Genomic DNA, 21,481 nt, shown 5'->3' with positions numbered 1-21,481 from the left:
TATGTTTCTTACTGTGGCGTAAACAAATAAGTGAAATGTGAATTCAGATTTAAGTATTCCAGTGGGATATATCCAGTCATCCACTGTCTTATCTACTTGTCAAAGTCATGGTTGTGGAGGAGGCTCGAGCCTGCCTGTCGCTGACCTTGGGCAAGAAAGAGGGTACACTCCAGACAGCTCGCCGGTGTGTCTACGGAATACAAATTCTTAAAGTTGGAATTTAAAATAAGTGCCATGACAGGTTAAAAGTAATTGCACTGTATGGAGTGCTGCAGCAACAGGGGAAAGCTTGAATACAAATTATTTTTGCTTTCTATAGCTGTTAAAACATCATGTAAGCCCTCAAAATCGTTTTTTTATTAGATTCCAAGCTTGAGCTCACACATGTAAAAGCATTAGTTACAGTCTCAAATGTTCATCCCATATGCTGTGTGTAGCTGAACAGCACAACCTTGTGTCCGACTGGTGACTCAACAGTCCAATAATCCCACACCACAGGTGTCATCCTCTGTCTGTTTCTAGAAACACTGCAACATGGAAGGGATGAAGTGACGTAGATATGTTAAATGGCGTTTGTTTTTTTCATGTACCACATAAAGAAAATCTATGAAAATGTAAAAATAGCATTTTTACTGACTTAGTGTTTTATTTCATTTAAATATTTATTTTGTAATAAAACTGTTATGATTGTCAGATTGTCTTGTGTAATTGTTTAGTAATTCCAGTTGTATTCAATAATTATATACCAGTTGTATCCTAATAGATGTACTAACTGCTGGCAGTCTTAATCTGGTTCACATTATCACAAATAATAGCAAACTATATGATAGGCCCTTTACATTTGTAGGCTTACAATAAAATATCAAACACGGTAGATTTTTTTTAAAAGACGTTTTTCAGCCTAAACAACAAGTCTGATGGGGTTACGCACACCATAGCGTAACCCCATCAGAGTATATGTCTCAAAACAAGCTCCTCTTTCGCCAACCCCAAGAATAAAACATGTACTTCACCCGTTTCCGTAGCAACCTCTGTGTGTCAGGTTATTAAAGCCCTTAATGGTGTCTCACAGGGAGTTGTTGTTCCCGTCACAGCTCTTAAAGTACACTTCTTAAAACCACTTAAATTACAACCACTAAAAACTGGACTTATAACCCCCATCATCTGAAAACCCTTACTTACTTTTAGAAACTTATCCAGGAGGCTGCCGTAACAGACAATAAAGTTGCAAATGTGTTTTACGCTTTTTTGTCCTTAGATAAAAATATTATTATTATTTAATACTTTCAGAAATGTATTCCATAATAAACTAATTCAAAGCATTAATACTTAAATACAAATCATTTTATGTCACCGATTTGTTTAAAACTATATCTGCGTGAATGCGCGCACGTAATTGTGTTTACCTGTAAGACCGCGTGGAGGGTGTTTATTTTGTAGAGAACAGAAGTACAGCTGGCGTTAGCAACACGGGAGTTGGGTGGCTTTAACTAGCCACATATTTTCAAGCTACTAAAGTCGGATTTTCGCTTTGAAGCAAACGACGTCTTTGTAAGGTTTGTAGAAATTATGCTGTTACTCATATTGCTTATCGATCTCGTGATAACAAGAGTTCTGAGCTAAAGCTACGGTAGCTAGCAGCTAGCGTTACCCAGCTAAATGCATAGTAAATAGATAAAACGTACTGTCGATGATACAGACAGCAGCTAATGTTGCTTTCCATATTTTGTTAATGCAGAAGCACATTTCTGCAACCCTAAAGCTGTGTGTGTGTTTGTGTCGCGTAAGTTAGTTGACGTTAATGGCCAATGTTGACAAAGTTGCGTGTACTGCAAAACAATGCTAGCTGTAGCTAGTTAAGAAGTTATAAACGCTGGACTGTTCAGGATCCCAGCTTTATACCAATGATTGTCTGCACTAACTTCTTTATTTGTTGTTTTTGCTGGGTAAGTAGGACATTGTTTTGTTTTGTTTTTTTAAAGTGTGTCTTGCCATGACTGCCATCGCAGTGAGTGGGTGTGGGAGGGTCACAGGCCCTTCATCCAATCGTTCAGCTCGAGTTTGTAAAATGGGAGACGTAAGGCAGATAATAATACGCTTTTATTATGTTTTAATGTGTTTATTATGCAGCTTAAAACATTACGTAATCCCGTTTGTGGGTGTGCGCCTGCTCTTTTCAGTATGTTGGCAAAAATAAATACAGTCATGTACAGTATAAATACAAAGTGCAGGCCTTAAACGTGAAGTGATGATCAGTCTTGTAAACAATTCAAAGTAGAAGCTTTAAAAAGACAGATTACGTATTAACTACAGGCGAGTGTTTATACTGTGACTGTTGTGCTTTTAGTCATTATACATTTTAAATCGTATATAGTAATGAGTTACTAGGAAAAAATTATAGGCAAGGACAAATTAAGGGAACAACCTGAAGCCTTGACCCTGCTGTGTCTGAGTGATCACCTTTATCTTGTGATTGTTTACATTTATAATTGGCTGCTGTTTATTTATTTGTTTATAACTAGATTATCACGTAAGATATGATATGTAAAACGGGTAGGTTTGCTAAGGCCTAAATATTTTAGTTTATAAAGGTTTTTAAAATGTGTAAATTATTAGCAAAAAAAAAAAAATCATTGTGACCCATCTGTCTGTAGCCAAAGATCTTTAAAAAGTCTCGAAATGTCTTCCATAGCCAAATAGGATAATGTGTCACCTGTCATGAAAAAAATCCAAAGAAATGGAATATTACTGTTTTAAAATGGACATGCTACTCGTAGATATTTAATTAGCTGTTTCTCTCCTTCCCAAGACCCTGAATGGATTTAAAAATAAAGAAAAAATGTCATCAAACTGTATCACAAACTTGCATAAGACTGTCCTGGAGAAATTAAGTCGCAGTTATTTAACTTCATCTGTCCGTTTTTTTTCCTGTATAGACCATCATGAACCGGTTTAATCGACCAGGCAGTCACAGGACTCTGCCGTTCACCCGGACATCGCACCTTGCAACATGCAAACAAGACCTGGAAAGAGATTCAGGCTTCTCAGGTTTGATTTGCTTACATTGTAAAAAGAAAATAGCATACCTTTTAAGTCTTGTGATTGTCCAAAATATTCTTGATTTTGTCTGAAAGAACACGTGTCTTGACCTGGGATATAATTAGCCTTAAATAAGTACAAATAATGACTATCAGTTCATGAACAAGGTCGACCCTAATCAAATGTGGAGATCTAGGTCACATTTTCTATGTAGGTTATGTTCTATTGAGGACCTTTATTTACAGTATGGGGGTTGACCTGAATTTGATTTAGCTCTTCACATTAAGGTGATAGTATCCTTTTTCAGACACGCTACAGATATTTATCTACATCTGCCACTGTTTTCATACAGCTAATGTTCTTCCACACAGAGCAGAAGTCTTTCTTTTAAACAAGATGAGCCTCATATACCTGTCGTGTTGTCCTCTCAGATGCTAGCTCGGAGTACCTCAGCACAGTCGAAGTGACTGACTCTGAAGATGCAGCAAGAAACGGGTCAATAGTCAGCCAGGAGCCAACTGGTCCACAGGTGGCTGTGATGGGAGGTTCATACACTGGACTGTCTCCAATGATCATCATGAACAACTTTGTGTTAAAGCAGGTAAAATATTGCAATATTTGTCTTAACAGACTACTGTGTATTTCATTACTCTTAGAGTGTTTTATTGCTATATTGTCTTTGAGCTGTAGTGCTCAATGGAGCATTGTTTGGCTCATAGTCTCTTAAAGAGTGTTTTGTACCCTGAACTTTTAGAGAAATTAGTTAACAGCTTAATTTTGAATGGAGTTTATTAACTCAAATTGAGCATTCATTTCTGTCTTTGCATGTTGTGGGTAATGCTGTGTTTTAACACTTTCCTTAGATTGTGTATGATCTGGGGCTGGGCTGGTTTTGTTATAATTCAATTGTCCTATCCTCTGAGATCAGCAAAAGTGATATCAATGCTGCTGAATTGGTGGTGGGTTAATGTGCACTCACTGAGGTAATATTATCCACTCCCAGTAAGGCATACTGTGTTCCCCAAACACACTAAAAACAATCATGCTACTGTTTGATGATGATTCAGCCTTCCATAATTAGAGTCTATAATAGCACAGTTATTAGCGGAACATTGAAAACATTATTACATCATTACCTATAGCTGCCTCTCCTTTTATAAAAAATTTTGGGGGGGCTACAATTCTCCTAAGTCGTTCAGTCTGTGTTTACCTGTGTAAAATCTCTCACCTGTTTTTCCTCCACTCTACACCAAGCTCTCACCACACACAGTGGCCTCTTTCACCGACAAACACACACATACACCCACAAAAGTTGAAAGCGGGAGATAAACAGCGAACCCGGCAAGCACTCACATGGAGCTCTTGTTTAAATAAACACCCTCTGTTTTGTCTCATTTTGATATTATGATGATGGTTCAGTGTAGCAGGTCCTCCCCCTCACACACAGACACACACACACACTTTAGTCATTCATCCATTTCAAAGTGGCAAAAAGGCCTCTTGAGACACATCTGTGTCTCAAGTATCTTATTATAATGCAGAGATGCCAACAGCAGAACTAACCAGAGACATTAAATGTAATATAAATGGAAGAACAAGCTTGACAATCCCTGAGATCATCGACTATAACCCTGTAACTCTGTCATGCACTTTCCGTTTTACAGCTACCGTATTATAGATAGTATAAGAAATGTTTTATAACATTAAAGGTCTGTTTGTTTTTTTTCTTATTTTCTAGCAATCATCCACGGCTCCAGCAGAAAAACAGTGGAACTTTCCTTCACCGTTGGAAATAATGCCTCAGTCGCAAGTGGTTCTTCTTCAACCCATGCTATCAAATGACAACAACAGCTCTCCTAAGACTGGCTCTGAAAACACGCGTCAGTCAAAAAGCTACATGCCCATCCTCAAATCATATCCCAAAATTGCCCCGCATCCCATGGACACACCCACTAAGAGGGTAGGATCCTCAAGGGTGAGGGGGAGTACAGCAGCGGGATATAACCAGCGACAGAGGAGGCATCATCATGGCCACAGGGTGTACAGCGCCCCCAGCCCCCTGTCAGCACTGCAGATGACAGCCCAAACCACATCCAACTTTGAAGCACCAACAAACCAAGCACAGGCAGCTGAGAGTCAGGAGCAGCTTATCAAGTCTTTCTCCTCACAGGTAGGAACCAGCTCCGTGCCCTCCTACACAGATGAATTTAGGATTCTAGCAGGAGACAACAGGATGCTTGATGACGAATTCGAGGATGAAGACTCGATGCGCACTAATAAGCAGAAACGCTTCAGCAATACCTACAACATTCTCAACAAGTCCGGCTTGCTGGGGATCACCATGCGCACAAAGCAGCTGATCAAAGAGAATAAGCGCACCCAAGGCCAGCTGCAGCAGCTTCAGGAGCAGACGACTCTGCTGCTGGAGGCTCTCAGCAGTGGAAACCCACAACTCTGGACTAAACTCCAGCTTTCTCTCCAGGACACAGAAAAGGAACAGTGGGGGGTGAAACCGCAGAGCATCCTAGCTTAAAATATGTACGAACATAATCAGTAGTCCTGAATCTGGAGACGAGGATTAATCAGGAGGCCACAGGATGATTTAATAAATGTGGACAAATTGTGTTAAATATACTCTTGAACTAAACTTTAAGCTTTCAGACCTTTATCAGTAGGTTGTAGGTATTAATCATTTTCTACAGCAAAGTCAAGAAATTAGACAGTTTTGGAGCAGCTGGTTGGATATAAAACTAAAGGTCTGTCTCATATTGCATGTTGTTATTCCGACAACATCACAATTGATATTACTCCAGGACCGTTACTTCAAATGACCAGTCACATTGTTGGGATGGAGTAGCTCTGCAACTTGGTGATAAAGGACTGTGAAAAACCAGCAGAAGTGATATGGGAAGTCAGAAGCTATTTTCAGCTGCTCCCTTGTCACAAGGGGTCCCCACAGTGGGTTGTTCCACATGTTTGATCTGGCAGAGTTATTATTCCAGATGCCCTTCCTGATGCAACCCTAACGGGGATTTCTGTCTCCAGCCTAAATATCATTACAGAGTTGGAGAATGGGAATTCAGAAAATGTGGCATAAAGAGCAAGAAAGTCTGTATAGATGACATATCAGGGTAGATGAATAGGTTATATTCAGTCATATAGTGCTGATCTGCCCTGCCAAACATCTTCACAGGATAGCAGTAATTATATTTGCTGCTTGTGGTGACATTTCCTATACTTCTTACCCTTAGCAGTGTCAACAGTGATTGGTCTAGTAGAGCAGAAGATATCATAGGCATGGTTAACAGGCAAAAATTTGCACTGCTGGTTTAAGTTACATAGCTACTTTTATGGGGAAAAGGGGGGGTTGCAGTTGCAGTTTTAACTGCATGTTAGAAAAGGGCAGACTCATTTGCTCTTTTTCTCTTAGTTGCACAGTCGTGACAAAACAATGTGATCGGTCCACAGACACTAAAACGCTGACATCAGATCGTGCTGAGGTCGAAGCAGCCGTTCTTATGAGATGGGAGTTAGGAAGCATGCTTGTATTTCAAACCCTTGCCTATAATGAATTTTCTTGCCTCTTCTGTTTCAAAATAGCAAGTATCACTTGCAATAGGGCTATGGCTTCTGTGTCAAACTCCTAAGTGTAGGGATGCACTGATTGTGAAGTACTGACACCAGTGTTTAGCCGATAGCCCAGGCTGATATGTTTTTATTTTTCTCTTTGTTTTGTTTTTGTTGTTATTTAATTATCGTTTTTGAAACAAAAAAAAGTTTAAAATTCTTTCATACTTTTTCACGCTACCTTTTCTCATTAAACCAGCTCAAAATTGATGGCACACTGTAGATAAACACTGGCCTCTCACTTTGATAAGTGTTGTCTTACGTGCTGAGAAGCCAGTGTTCGTCCATATGATTGATTTCAGTTCGTAATGATGTTCGGTCAATATGTCGGTGCATCCCTACTTGATTGCATTATTGCATGCCTTACAGCACATACGAAGACACATGGGGTTTACTCCTTATACGTGGCATGAATGTTGTTAGTGTGGAGAAAGTATGAGGGTTATTTACTTCTTAGATCAAATCCATCTTTCATCTTTGTTCAGCAGGTTACTGTGGTCTTTGTTTTTCTTTATCCTTTATTTCTAAACTGGTAAATCAAACTGATAGAGCCGATGCATCTTTTGTAAGAAGTGTCTTCTCAAACAGTGTCTGATTCACACAGAGTTCAGATGGCTTGCTAAATCGTAAGTTTGTTTTTCATTTAATGGAAGTTTATTTGGTGTCAGTATTATTTATTTGTAATGATGTTTCTGACCAAGACTAAAGCTGTGTGAATACTGTAAACAGAGATTATTGCACGGATTTTGCCAGTTCTGGTAAAGTAAGCTTCTTTTTTTTAATCATTATTATTATAAGATAGAAACTTCATACCTACAGCTTGTAGCAGGTGAAGTGCTGTAGCCATATAACTGTGTTGCCTTTGGATTTGTTGCTGTCATGTTCATTCCTGCTATAGTTTTTGCTTATTATTTCGTATTAATTTAAACTTTAAGACAATGAAGTGGGGTTGTTTTGTTCCATTTCTCAGATTTCTGAGTTGCCTCTAAACATAAGCATAAGATAATGTGAATATATATGTTTATCAGAAGCCCTGCACCTCTTTTTTTTTTTAAGTTAATGTTGTATGTTATGTCAATGCTTGAGCAGCTAAGATTTCTTTATTTCTTTTTGAGCTTAATTTGGGAGAAAGTTTAATATACTTAAGGGTTTCCAAAGATTTATTATTCTTCTTTGAAGTTGTATAACAACCCACAGTGTGGTTAGATAATGCATTCAGTGTTACTGTATAAAAATCATAAACACAAGTTAAATATTAAGTCTAGGTTCACTTTGATTTGTTTTCAGGACCACGATTTGCATACCCCGATCATTAGTAATTAACCTGAATATTAAAAATGAATCAAAAGCAGTCTTGGTTTTAAAAGGGCAAAAGGAGGGTGGCAAATTATTACAGTTTGGATACTTTTTTTCTGATATTGTCAAGTGTGCTTTGTGTAAAACTGTTGAAGACCAGTGTGTCATTATTAAAGACAATAATTAATCACTTGCTGTGATTTGAATACTTTTATTGGTATAACAGGAATAGACAAAATATCTCTAGAAAGTATACTTATTGAAACCCAAAACCTGTTCGACATGAGCAGTGTATTCGTAGCTGGAGTCGCAGAATAACAGTGAAAAGTCCTTAATAATATTATTATGCAGAGCGCCTTATTATTAGCAGTGTAGTGAATACCTCATCTTTGGGGTCATCTATAAGCAAATAAGAAATGACTTTATGGCACATTGTGAATAATAACCCTGGATAATCGTATATTAATCATCTTTCCCACCCATTTTTCCAAAGGAGCATTCCCTCTTCACACTGCCTGAGTCACATTACTTTGAGTAGAGTACATCAGGCTAAACATGTAATTGTCACAACAGTATTGTCAAGCCCGGCAGTTTATGCTGCAGACAAACGGCTTCCTTGTCTGATAGCCCTTAACGACAAACGTGAGTCATTGTCATGAAAACTACCCAGAGTTTCCTGAACGTTGCTTTGTAGCATCTTAATAGGATGTGTGGAAGAACATTGCACTTTGATAATCTCAGAGCACCGCATGGCACAGGCTGTCAAATAATACAAAACTGCAAAGCTGTGAAGGCATGCAAAGCCATCGTTATATTTTCATGCAAGCGTTTATAGTAGTGTAAGTAAAACTGCTGGATTTCCAAAAACGACCAACTTATTTGTCTTAATATTGCCTTTTAAAAAAAGCTACCTAAAGGATACACTTAGACTACGCGCTTATTTCACACTGCTTGTATGGCTCCTGTCCTTAAAGGAATGTGTGCTAACAGCTATTTCACAGACTATTTTAAATGTCAAAAAGCATCCTCTCTGTGTTCAAAATCGTTCACCACATGGGTCTTTAGACAGCATTTTCTACAACGTGTCGCTTTTTTGACCTGTGGGGAGCTATTGTTACGACATGCGGTTTTTCCTTAGTCCTGTTTATGGACATCTGCGTCTTCAGAGCACGTCTCCACTGTCTGCACAGGCAGTATAAGGCCAAGGATCCAGCGGGTGCCAAAGACGTCCTTGAGGTTAGCTCTCCAGGGGTTGCGATTCTCTGCAAGTTGCCCTCTCTGCATCTGACACCATGTCTGCCCCCGGGCCACCAGCAGCACCTGCTGACAACAGAAACCTGCACACACCAAACCGATGCCCAGCCACACGTACAGCATCAGCACCAGGAACAACTGCAGGCCTGAGATTGTTCCTGTGAGGAGATATTGAGGAGGAGAAATTACTATCTGTCACATATATTATTGTTAGAATGGTGGATGGTTGTGGTGAAGAAAAGAGTATTAAATGAGGTCAGTGTATATATAAGTAATACCTGTTAGCCTGAAGCTCAGGCAGACTGACCTAAATGCTTAGTTTAAGACCATTTTGATCTCAGTGAAAGCGAATATCATTAGTGTGACCACTTCAGCCACACAGCTTTGCAAAAGCCCTGCCGACGTGCTGTTTTAACCTTCTGTTTGCAAATGGCATCCAATCAGGAGAAAGTTAGCCGAACGTGAATGAACTGAGAGGCTGCACAAAGATCCATTTTGATATAAATACAGATTATTTTAAGCTGTGAATCTTACAAACTTTAGCAGACTCCATCAATAAAAATATTGAATTGGTAATTGGTGCCCCCTCTGAGATATCAGCTTGAATGGAAAACTCACCCATGAAGAAGTAACCAGTGGAGAACGGGAGAAGAGTCAAAAAGGTCAGGGGGTTCTCAAAAGAGATCGAGTACTCCACTGTTAGAAAGGCCACGCCAAGAACCAAAGAGTATAAACATGTGCAGGATGTGTAGATGCAGAACATGATGAAGTAGCGCATGTTTTTGTTGCCGATGCAGTTTCCAGTGAAGAAACAGTGGTGGTCCCTCTTAAGGATAACCTTCTTGCAAAGTTTGCAAAAGTGACGGCCGTTCAGGAGGTAGTGCGCGTCCACTTTATCCGAGCAGTGTGGTGAGCACACTGGAATCACAGTCTCGTTGGCACTCTCAGCTGGGTATTTAATAGTCATTATGTAATTCCCTAACGCATTGAACATCAAGAAAAGGAAAATAACTGTATGTAAAACTTTGGACCCCTCCAGTGATGTACCCTGACTTGGGAAAATTGTTGGTATGAAGAAGCCAAAGTGCAAAATGAAGGTGACTGCTGTAGCGGTGAAAAAGTACGCAGGTGCTACAGCGTTGAGAAGTCTCAGTTTTAACATCCGGGTGAACATATCTGTGTGGGAGCAAAGAACACAGTTAGCAGAAGAAGTGCAAGTAACTGTGAAAGTAACTGCACAGAAGTTTCTGGTCAGTTTGAAATGTTCTTATTTCTGAAAGCAAAACACGTTTTGTTTTTATCTAATATAACAAGAACAATGACCCAAAATGGCATGTTAAAAATCATGCTGATTTAAGAAGCAACACGTTTGACGTGTTCAGTTTGCCGGTAGTCACAAAGCCAACCTTCCTACTCAGTTTATTCATCTGATGGTGTCCCCAGTTCCCCCAGCAAACCACAGAGAAGTATACCATGCTCATCATCAGGATAGACACAAGTGGTGCAGCCGTCCTCTGAGGCCGATCACCATTTCTCGGGTCTTACTCACATTTGAAAGCAGATGATTCTTCCAAGACCACCTCCATCACTGATACATCCAACCACTGAAGAATCATCAGAGTATTTCTGTAGGTGGTTTTTTGTATTCTATAGGTGCATATACACAGTTGTAGTTCACTCATCATGGGCATCATACTCCCTTTACAAACCTCCCCACGCTGGCTCGTATGGGTGTAATTTAATGAAGATGCTGGCTCAGGATTAGTCTGACATCTGCTTTTTAAGGTAAAGGTCCTGATGTTTGCACAGTTTTGTAGAGGGAGGAGTACTTCCTGTTTTATAAAATCTGTTCTCGCTCTCTCTCTCTATTTTTATTTCTTTTTTTATTTACTGCATGGATTAACTTTATTCCTTAAAGCAAGTACAACATAATGATTTTCCAGTCCTTTTTTTAAATTTAGAGACTATAATCAGACTGAGACAGCCAATCCAGGCACTTATTTAGCCGCACTTAATGCTTCTCCAATCAGCACACTATTTTCAGTTGTGCTGACATAATTGGAAAATGGTTTTTCTAATGACTAATCAGGCTTTTAATATAACAAACTTGCATTAGGAAACACAAGGTGCCATCAGACACACACTTGCTGAAAATAGGTCTCTGTATACAAACACAGATATTCATGATGAATCACTCTCAACACATTTTTTACCGATTTTATGTTAGATGCAAACACAAACGTGCAGCCCAAATATTCCCCAAAACAGAAGAAACTATGGTACAGTTTTAGGAAATAGACAAAACAAATTCTCAGCTTATGAGGATTGCTAAGTACCTAAAGAATTGGCAGTGCTATTTGCAATTTAAGGGGCATCAATAGTCTTAATCCAGCAGTAAAGTCATTTACTTGTAGGGCGATTATTACATTAAGATACTTGAATTAAATAGTAGCAAATTGGAGGGAATGACCCTTCCAAGGACACAGTTTGGTCTGAGGAGAGATCAGGTAGTTCTTCCTTTCCGTTGTGTTCAAGTGCTTGCTCACAGGGGATAATTGTTTAGTTCTATGTCTACTGCTGAAGGCTCTTTACCTGACAATATGAAACCCTGAAATAAATAACACTGAATTAAAACCATTTAAAAAGAGCACAGTGCAGAAATGTGAATAGAAGAGAGAATGTAAGCCTGCTGCTTAGAGTTAAAAACTAATTTCTGAGCAAAGTGGGGGTGGGGGACTCCCAGGGGCCACTGAGAATAGCAGTAATGTCTTATCCCTCCTCTGTCATCGCATAACCTGCAGCTCTGAAGGATGTGCAAATCACAAGATAGCAAACGACGAAAAGGAAAGAGGGCGGTCTCGCAGACCAAATTTAAAAGTTGGTCTTTACGTCCCTCATTAGAGGGCATCGACACTGTGGATGCTACAGAAAACAGAAAGCATTTATAATATAACTGTAAGGTAGTCTCCTTCGTGTTCTGTTTTCTTTCAGAATTACATTATATCGTTTCCAGCATGATAATGATTGCGCCAGTAATGTTATTTTCCCATAATTTCATCTCCATGGCGCGACGCATCTGCCTACCTGCAGATGTCAGAGAGCGGAGGAGCTGTCCTTTCAGCACTACGGAGCCTCGGAGCTCAGGAGCTTCTTCAAACGCACACAAGAAGGTGTCTTTGAGAGGCACTGACGTCGTTTTTACATCACCACATTAACTCCTTTGTCTACCGCCGCCTGCTGGTCCGGATGCGTCCGTGTGCCTCTTTTTCTTCACTTTTCCCTGCTAACAAAACAAAAAAGAAATTTAAACAAAGCAAAACAAGTATTATTATTTTCACATAGTTATTTCATCATATTTACTTCCACATTCATCTATTCAATAAGTATATATTTATATAATATTACATTTTATAAGATTAATTATCCTTCACTTCCTTTCCATGTGAACAGCTATTATTATTATAGCATGTGAACAGTCTGCAGTGTTTAGGGTCAATGCAGGAAAGAAAGAATTCAGTAGGTGGCAATGTATCCTCAGTTATCTGACCTCCCATGCTGTTAGCGCAGAGGTACATAAGCTAATTTTAGCAGTTACAATAAAACAAGCTTTACTCACAGGATGTAACATGCTCAGTGCATTTTCTTTCTTTTGTTAACATGACTTACTCTCACAAACACTCCATAGGAGTCATAAAGGTATCAATTTTCAACATCTAACAATATAACAGGAAATTATAACTCCATTGGTAAGTCTGCATGTTTACCCATCACCCAGTGGACCACTATCAGTCAGGTATTGGCCTCCCCCTGTTAAAAACAAATATTCTTTTTATTATTTTTCTTTATTTAAAGTACAATTAACTTGAGCACTAATACATTTTGCATCATATCTGTTACCAGGTTAAGTTTTGAGATAGATCCTCAGTATCCTTAGAGTAATGTCTCTAAAGAACTTTCACTTCATTACTTTAGTCTAGAGACCTCTCCTTTAAGGTAACATAGGATTATTGTTAATATTAAATCCTGTTTCATTGATATTGAGATTTCTTTTTCAAAAGACACCTGTCTGTAAAAACATATACAACAATATAAACAGGAGATATTATATGTGTTCATAAAGTAATAAAAGCATGTGCAATAGGGAGCACAGGTAAATAAATATAACCTTTTTAAAATTTTCCTGTGAAATATTATATTGTAGCTTTAAAATCTTTTGTACCTCATTCCTTCATAGGAAGCAAAGTATTTACAAATAATTTTTCCAATCTCATTGTGAACAAGAGGCAAAGCCAACAGTGAAATCGCCTGTGACCACACACTGTAGGTAGTGCATTAAAATATAAGAAGGGACCAAAGGTAATTGGACATCTTTTAAAGTTCAGCCACACTGTTGATCTCTTCTAAATGCGAAGGAGGATGGAAATATGAAAACGTTTCAGGGTGGAGGAGGAAACATGCGTATAAACAGTATCAGATATGGGACTTTTTTTAACAAAAAGTTGGGAATTTCCTTTGTTACAGTAAATAAAAATGAAATAAGTAGAACAACATATACCTTCAATAATGTGAAATGCAAAGCAATTATCTTAGTAGGTTAAAAATAATCAGAAATTAAACTAAACATAATACGCAACATATAATATAATATAATATAATATAATATATATTAAAACATAAAAAATAAAATATCTTCAAAAATATCATCACAAAGAAATATAAAACAATTTAAACAGTCTACTAAATGGTGTGTGGTGGGGCAACGACCATCTGACAGATGAATAGTGACTGAGGAGTTGTACCCACAAAACAATGCTGTATGTAAAAGTTGTTTTGTATCTACACTTGTGATATATTCTTAAGTTTTTGTAGATTTTTTATAAAGAATACAAAATACAGAAATAATGATAAATGTATATTTAAAAAAAACAAAGTAGCTTTAATTTAATAATGCGTGCATTTGGTATTCAAAGTTAACATTAAAAATATATATAGTTAATTTAACCACCTAAATCGACCTAGCTAACTTTAAGGTGGATGTCTGGTCAAATATATCTTTATGTTACTTCGAATAAAACGAATAAAATTTTGTTGGCATCACCATTGCTTGATGGTCCCTTAACGCCTCCAAAGCAGGTGTTTAATTGTTAGACGGCCCCTGCGAAGGTGGGAGTTTCTCTTGTTTCTTGGCGTTAAAGAAAAATCAGCAGCATCTCTATCACCGCCAGACCTCAGCGATAAGGGAGTTTTGCAAGGTGAGTGAGGTAAATATTAAAGCCGTGCGTGCCTGTAGTGATACAAAATGCAAACCGGAAGGCTTTACTGCGCTATTAGTGGCGCAATCGTTTTCATCAAGTTACGGAGCTGAGGGAAGGTGGGTGTGCAGGCTGCTGTAGTGCTGCAGTAAGCGGGGGAACCGAGAGTCGATAAAAATGTCTGATTACGGAGAGCAATACCTTTTCCTTTATTTATAAAGATCTTAAAGTTCACGGTACAGTGTGGTGGTGGTGGTGGTGGTGGTGTGGCTGGTGAGGACGAGCCTGTCTCTGGCAACGTGTCAGACTACTACACCCAAACCAGGTGCATCATTTCTCCTCTCTGTCACACCTATTGTTCCCGATTGTTCCTCGTGGACTCAGCTGCGTGGCAAACCTTGTGTGAGCATCGTTATGTGTAACTTGGGGAGCCCGTTTTTAATAAAATAAGAAGCCTCTGAGGCTTCCATTCATGCTGCCACCCTCTGTCTGTGTAGCCTGATGTTGTTCAGTCTGGACTCTGTTGGAATCGCACAGGAAAAAATGATACCGGTCAACTTCTTGTGACTTGTTGATTCGATGCTTATCCGGCTGCATATGATGTGGGTTTTAACACAAGGGTTACCCTGTAAAATAAATGTGATTCTTGAGGTACACTGAGGTTTTACGGTAAGTAAAGCTAGCCTTTTCGGTGCCTTTTCTGACTGTTTTTTCTGTTTTCGGAAATTGGGCAGAGTACTAAACTGACATCTGGTAACATTTCCACCCGACTGTGCTGAAAGGACGTGGCCTTAAAAATGCCAGATTTGCTATGGACTTTTGACATTTTAGTGGAATACAATATGTCAAACCATAATGAGAGCCTGGGAGGAAAATAAATTTAGGATGGTGATATTCAGATTTTAGCCAAGATGTATAGCGTAATCTTACAGGACTCAATATATGCACATCTCATCACGTTTGATAACACCAGATAAATGATAGTAATGATGGCAATTAGTGTTGTTTATTCGTTGATTAGAGAGGAGTCCTATCCTGTTTCCAGGCTCCCAATTATGCGTGTTCTATAAATAGAGGTATTGCGCTTTCAGAGAGATCTCAGAAATCTCAAGGAGGGTCGGAATTAGTGTCACAGGTTGGAGTAAACAAAGCCTTGTGGGTGTGAAAAGGTCGTGTTTGAAAATCAAAGACTTCAGAATCACTGCAGATGCTTTAAATGAAGGGGAGAAACTATATGTTTTTACCTCAATGTTTTAGACAAACATATAGCGGGTGTTTGTGTGATCTAATTCATACCTAGATGACAAGAACATTGACTAAATTTGCAGCTGATCAACTGCTTCAGTATAAAACATGTATATATTTCATAGTTTCTTACCAAAGTGCTGTAAATTAGTTGCAGGGTTTGATCCTGTTCCTTTAAAATTTGATCCATACAAGTGCACAGTAAGTGTCACATAGACATTAATATTTCAAAAGGCTCTAAGCTGAGATTGAACAAGGGCTTTTAGTAGTGATATGGATATGGTGCACTTGTGTAGCACTGAGCAGGTGCAAAGGGATGGACAATATTGAGAGGTATGTTAGAGCAAGTCTTAAACCACATTAAGCCTCGTGTTCATTTTCTCCAAATACTTTGTGTTTGGTTGTTTCCTTGTGTTTGTTTCAGCACCACGAGCAGGAGGACAGCTCCAGCTGAGCAAGCAGATGAGATGAGATTCTTTGCAGTTTTGAGTTTAGACAGAAGTGAAAAGCATAACATAATCTGTGAAGATTAATACCATGCATGCAATAATTTGCACAGGTTTTAAATATTGCAAATGTTAAAGGTACCAAAATCAGGTGGAGTAAATAGAAGACAAATTATCTGATAACTCTTGGTGTGCTACACCAAAACCAAACACTGTGTTTTCAAAGACCTGGTTAATGTATTTCACATCTCATGGCCCCTACAGGATTAACTGTATCCTATCACATTATTGTGATGTTATTGTAGGGTCTTTACCTTATAATGTAAAGCACCTTGAGGCAGTTTTTAATTTTATGATTTGGTGCTTTATAAATAAAGTTGAATTGAATGGGCTATCTATTATTTAAGCAGTCAATATAAAGCCATGGTTAAAAAAGAAACAAACAACAACAGCAACAAAGAAGTAGATCCTTATGTATGTCAGGTCATAATAAAAAGAGATGACTGTGTTGACTAATGTGACTGTGTTACTAATACAGTAATGAATGGGAGTTACATGCGTATTTGAGTCAGGGTTCAGAGAGAAATAGCTCACATTGCTGAGAGATTTCACACATTTCTGTGTAGCACAGAACACGGGTCATCCAGTGGACCGTCCCTCTTTCCGTTCTGGTAGTAATGCTGATGATGGTGGTAGTCATGCAGGTTCTCACAGTGAGAAATGCAGTCATGAATGTCTTGTGTGCACCAGACATTCATGACTGCACCACATATTTTATGTTTTTTTACAAGTCTTCTCCTCAGCCCCACATCCCAGACTGCCAGATGGAAATAAGAATGTTAGAAAACCTTTTGCTGTCCTCTTGACAGACCGTTGAACACAAACAGAATATCAGAACAAAGCAAAGGCTGATGATACCACAGTTAGCTGCGAAACCTCCATTTGTATTCCACCTGTCATCTAACCACAGCATTTGTTGGCTCAGGCTTTGTTCTTTTGAAGTCTTTAGTAGAAAGTAGGTGCCCTGCTATTTGAGATTCAAGCTGTGAATTTTTACTGCTGTTCCACCGAGGTCTATCACAGTGATGTTGATGCATGCAGCGCTGTCACTGATGTATTGTGCACAGACTTTCACAAAAAAGCACCCCGTCATAAACTTACCATACAATGAGGAGTATCAGATATTCACAGTCATGCATAAATGTCAGACTGTCTTTTGATACTTCATACTGACAGTGCCTTTTGTGGGCTAGCATTCATATCAGATAAACCTCCTTAGGCATTCAGAGAGGTCACAGCAGCAAGAAACGGCATCAGATGCCATAATTTACAAACAATATTTGACACTTTTTTAAAAAAAATTCCAGTTTCCAGATGAATCTATATTAATCAAATATTTCGAAGCAACTATGCGATATATTCATTGCAGTGTTTTTAAAATGTGAATATTTTCCTTTTTTGTTATGAACTGCTGGTCATACAGTACAATGTGCTGTTTCTGTGGACTTATAGGGCATTCCACTGATTTCCAGGATTCCCAGTGGCTTTTTGGCAAACTTTATTCTCCGCAGGTATGTCTATTAAAATAATCTGGCTATCTGCAACAAATTAAAGTCCATTAAAGTTCTTTATTAATGTTTTCCACAGTAATATGTGCATATATTGCACTCAACTTTATTTTCAAGCAGCTGTGGTGCATAAAATAAATAGAATGTACATATATAGTTTATATAGTGTGTAAGGCTGATAATTGTATCTGTTTCCTTAAGTCTCTTTTTGATTAAACCATTGCTGATTGTTTGCCAGTACCCTGACGTTTTTTGTGTGCAAAGTAATCAATTGCTACTTTTTATGTAAATATGGTTTAGATAGTGACAGAGAGTAGAAGTTTCTCCAGAATAATCTTTTCCAACAGACAGGATTTTATGGTTGACGTGGAGGTGAGGTTTATATTGATTGGGGCTCAGGTTTTCTCACAGGCCCAGTTTTAGATTCATCTACAGGAGAATTTGCGGTGTAAGAAGCTGTGGGTGGAATCTTCCAGATCCTGCGTGGTGTGCAGAGAAAATGCAGCTCAGAGAGGTTCTGTGGTTACTGAATAGGTCAGGTACAGTGTAATCAAGCATTCATATCTTAGAGCCAAGAATCACAGATGCTACATTGGTCCTAATAAGGACTGGTCCAGTCCACACAGCAACAGCAAGGCAGACACACAACCACAATCTCTCGGGGCCTTCTGAGCATGTGCAGCCAGACAGGAAGCAGGTGTTAGGTTTGTTGAGGATAGCCTGCGTGTGCAGTCATCGCTCCAGTCATGCAAAGGCTCATTCAGCCTTCGGAAAGAGGCTGGGTGGGGAGGGGACGGCGCGTTAACCGTGAGCTCAGAGCAGACACACCTCAGTGATCTGTGCTTGTGTGTCTGATGTGATAAAGAGTAAGTTATGAAAAGAGTAAAGCCCCCTCCCTTTCCCTCCACTGAGCAGGTGGTGAGCAGATTGCATTAAAACCTCCGCCCCAATCCTCCTCAGCCTCAGGCTGAGTCTGACAAGGATTGCCCATCCACACATCCACCCTCCGCCCCAAACCCTTCACAGCAGAGGATGTAGCTCCTGCAGAGTTAGGAATAAGATGCATTCACACATGACATCCCCATCACAACAGCAACAGTCTACCAATCAGATGCACCACATAATAATGGAAATGTCCCCAACTCACTAGCTCAGTGTGAAGTTAATCAAGAATGTCTTGCATGTCTTGCACTGAGATGGTGGACAATCAGAATGTGTTTAATTTTCTATTGTTCAGGCAGAACTTGCCATGTATAAATGTAGCCGATAAGCCGAAGAGCTCACATTACTATGCTCCTGATTTTGTAAATGCACTTTCATCCCTGGGCTTTGCTTTGATAAGAAATTATTAAGCTATTATTGAGCTTCTGTTGGATTATTTGAGGGCTTAACCATGTCCTGCAGGAACTCTACCACAGCTGCTTTTGAGTGTGTTGGTGGAAAACTACTTCTGTTTTAACCCCTGTCTACTAGAGGGGGTTAGACAGAATAATATAAACTGACTCAAGGTGTAAAGTCACACAATTGCAAATGCTGCCATGACCATCAAATGCCGATGTGATGTGGAAAAAAATGCATGTACGTTACTGGGAATCATGCAGGTAATAGACGGAAATATAACTGTACAGGCTAAAACCTGAAATTATGAACATAATTACTGCCATGCTCCATTCGTTTTTGCTTTTTGTTAATTGTTGCACTGTTGAAATTTTTATTTCTTGTTCATTTTCAGCCAACAGCTAAAGCAGGCATTGATATGATGCAGAAATTGTAGTTCAGTTAATGACTGCAAGGTGGTCAGTCTTCAAGGCAGCTGGATAACCCTAAACCATAAGTTTCCCATCATCACACTTCAAACTTGGCATCGTGTTCTTCTATTGAACAGCTGTCCTTGCTCGGCACCAAATATGAATACTGTTACTGTTTTGCTGTATCTGTCCAGTGAACATTATTCCAAAGCTTCTGGTCTTTGACTGTATGTTAATTAGCAAAATTAGCAAAATGTAGTCTTCACTACATTTCAAATAAGTGTGGTCCGTTTTCGTTTTTAGATGTGTGACGCCAACAGTTTGTAAGAGTCACCTGCAGACCCTGTAATAAAACTTTGGGATTCCTTATAGAGCAGATTGCTCTAAAGCTGTATTTTTTATCATCAGCCTTTCCTAATTTGTTAAATTTTTAAGGCTTATTTACATCAGAGAATAGTGTTTGGCTCTAACCTTACTGGATACCGCAACAGCATATAAATCGTCTAGAAAAGCTAATAATAATAATAAGATATTAGAGAAGCTGCATGGACTTGGACTGCTGCAGGAAGCAGGGTTCAACTCATCTGTATCTGATACCAATGGCCAAGGGAAAGGGACACTGTAAGCAGTGTACAGAGAAACAGAAGCCAAAGCTTCTCAGCTTGAATGGATTCTTGATAAGTGCTTCAGCCACTGATGTTTGTTTCACTGTCTGCCCTTCAACATGATTGACAGGAGAGCAAACGCATAGATTATATAAAAGAAAAATATGATCCTCCTTTGAAGTTGGATGAGGGCAGACTGGAGGTTGCACTGACTCCCCATCTCATCTTGAAGTACAAAGTATCTGGTATTACAAAAGGAAAGGGTCTGGTTATCATGGTAACCTAAATAGCTCTCTCTAACATAACCCTCGTTTAACTTCATAGCTGCAATTTTTTTTGACAGTCTTTTAGGTTATACTATTATTAAGCTACGAATTTTATCCATTGTAGCTTTAAGGTTCTCATCAGAGTCAAGTGGCAGTTATCTGTTTAATTTTTTTGTCTACCTTCACTGACTTTATCCCATACATCTCAGCATGAAAGGTAGAAGGAGATCTCCCACTATGTGTTCTCTCATGCAGTTTCATTGGCTTTTTAAAAGTCAAATAAAGAGAGACTCTATGCAAAACACTTTTTAAAAACTAGGATTTTGCTAATTAGGGTCTCACCTTCAGAAAACCCTGCAGGGCACATCTGACAAAAAGAAAAGTTCATACATATTCTACCAGCTCCGAGCCGTCACAAAAGCAAACGATAAGGGAAATGTCAAATCCTTCCTGTCCGTGCAGGTGCGGCCGTCTCGCATAGAGAGGGCATACTTTGCAAACACAAACAGAACAGCAGCAGGGGGAAAATGTTTAACAAGGCTGCAGTCAGTGCAGTCAAGAGGAGAAGAGCGTCTCTGAAGTCGTGAATGTTTTATTTATGGCGATTGCAAATTGTACTCAGGGTTATATCATAGTTATTGTGACAGTGAGTTGATTGGGTGCAGAGGTTTGGAAGTCACCAGAAGTTAACATTTTATATATAGTTCATTTCTCAGGGAAAACGGGCCCATTGCTCTCTTGTTCTCTCAGGCAGGTGATATATCTTGATCCAGCTGAAAGTTTTACGAAGGAATGGGAAGTTACACAGAGACTGTCCACCAAATGCTTTATGGTATTTATTAGCCCGTGGTGCAGCTGGGAATTAGAATCCAGCCTCTCTGAAGCAAATTTATATGTAGAGATTACAGTTTTCCCTGACATGGATTTTATATGATAGCAGCTTCTTATTTCAGCATGACAAATTATCTGTGAAGAGATATGGTACAGTTATTTAAAGGATAGTAAAAGCTAATAGTGGATGCCAAAACTTGGCTTGAACATTTATTTCTTTATCTTGCTTTCACAGCCCAGCATATCCAGTGTCTTTGATATGGTGCTATATGGTGGAAGACAATGCGAGTTTGTTTGGTCCACC

The 21,481-nt window shown here is 39.0% G+C and overlaps 3 protein-coding genes across 4 annotated transcripts in view; 2 read left to right on the top strand and 1 right to left on the bottom strand.

The window, feature by feature from the left end:
• The first annotated feature begins 1,396 nt into the window (after positions 1-1,396).
• Positions 1,397-7,908, top strand: cipca (CLOCK-interacting pacemaker a). Its single transcript, XM_005476961.3, has 4 exons — positions 1,397-1,556; positions 2,937-3,048; positions 3,471-3,640; positions 4,778-7,908. Exons 2-4 carry the CDS (start codon positions 2,943-2,945, stop codon positions 5,570-5,572), a joined length of 1,071 nt encoding a protein of 356 aa, XP_005477018.1. The 5' UTR covers positions 1,397-1,556; positions 2,937-2,942; the 3' UTR covers positions 5,573-7,908.
• On the bottom strand, positions 7,646-12,450 carry zdhhc22 (zDHHC palmitoyltransferase 22). Its single transcript, XM_003453121.5, has 3 exons — positions 12,301-12,450; positions 9,835-10,392; positions 7,646-9,374 (listed from the first exon to the last, which is right to left on the bottom strand). Exons 2-3 carry the CDS (start codon positions 10,388-10,390, stop codon positions 9,097-9,099), a joined length of 834 nt encoding a protein of 277 aa, XP_003453169.1. The 5' UTR covers positions 10,391-10,392; positions 12,301-12,450; the 3' UTR covers positions 7,646-9,096.
• Positions 12,451-14,351: 1,901 nt separating this feature from the next.
• The window catches only part of tmem63c (transmembrane protein 63C), a 37,693-nt gene continuing 30,563 nt past the window's right edge, over positions 14,352-21,481 (top strand). Inside the window, exon 1 of one of the 2 annotated variants that reach the window (XM_019349191.2) lies at positions 14,352-14,477. The gene's annotated coding sequence lies outside the window, so the exon portion shown is untranslated. The remainder of the gene's footprint in view (positions 14,478-21,481) is intronic. The other variant, XM_013276246.3, reaches the window with a different exon arrangement.

The sequence above is a fragment of the Oreochromis niloticus genome, linkage group LG19, assembly GCF_001858045.2.
Source record: "Oreochromis niloticus isolate F11D_XX linkage group LG19, O_niloticus_UMD_NMBU, whole genome shotgun sequence".
NCBI classification, from domain to species: domain Eukaryota; kingdom Metazoa; phylum Chordata; class Actinopteri; order Cichliformes; family Cichlidae; genus Oreochromis; species Oreochromis niloticus.
Note: the sequence above shows the minus strand (reverse complement) of the source record. Positions and strands in the feature narration are given on the sequence as shown.

Excerpts from the sequence above, each read along its gene's own strand:
- cipca (XM_005476961.3), top strand. The coding sequence starts at position 2,943 with ATGAACCGGTTTAATCGACCAGGCAGTCACAGGACTCTGCCGTTCACC. Across the intron at positions 3,049-3,470 it reads AAGAGATTCAGGCTTCTCAG|ATGCTAGCTCGGAGTACCTC; the intron begins GTTTGATTTGCT and ends TTGTCCTCTCAG. Across the intron at positions 3,641-4,777 it reads ACAACTTTGTGTTAAAGCAG|CAATCATCCACGGCTCCAGC; the intron begins GTAAAATATTGC and ends CTTATTTTCTAG.
- zdhhc22 (XM_003453121.5), bottom strand. The coding sequence starts at position 10,390 with ATGTTCACCCGGATGTTAAAACTGAGACTTCTCAACGCTGTAGCACCT. Across the intron at positions 9,375-9,834 it reads CACTGGTTACTTCTTCATGG|GAACAATCTCAGGCCTGCAG; the intron begins GTGAGTTTTCCA and ends ATCTCCTCACAG.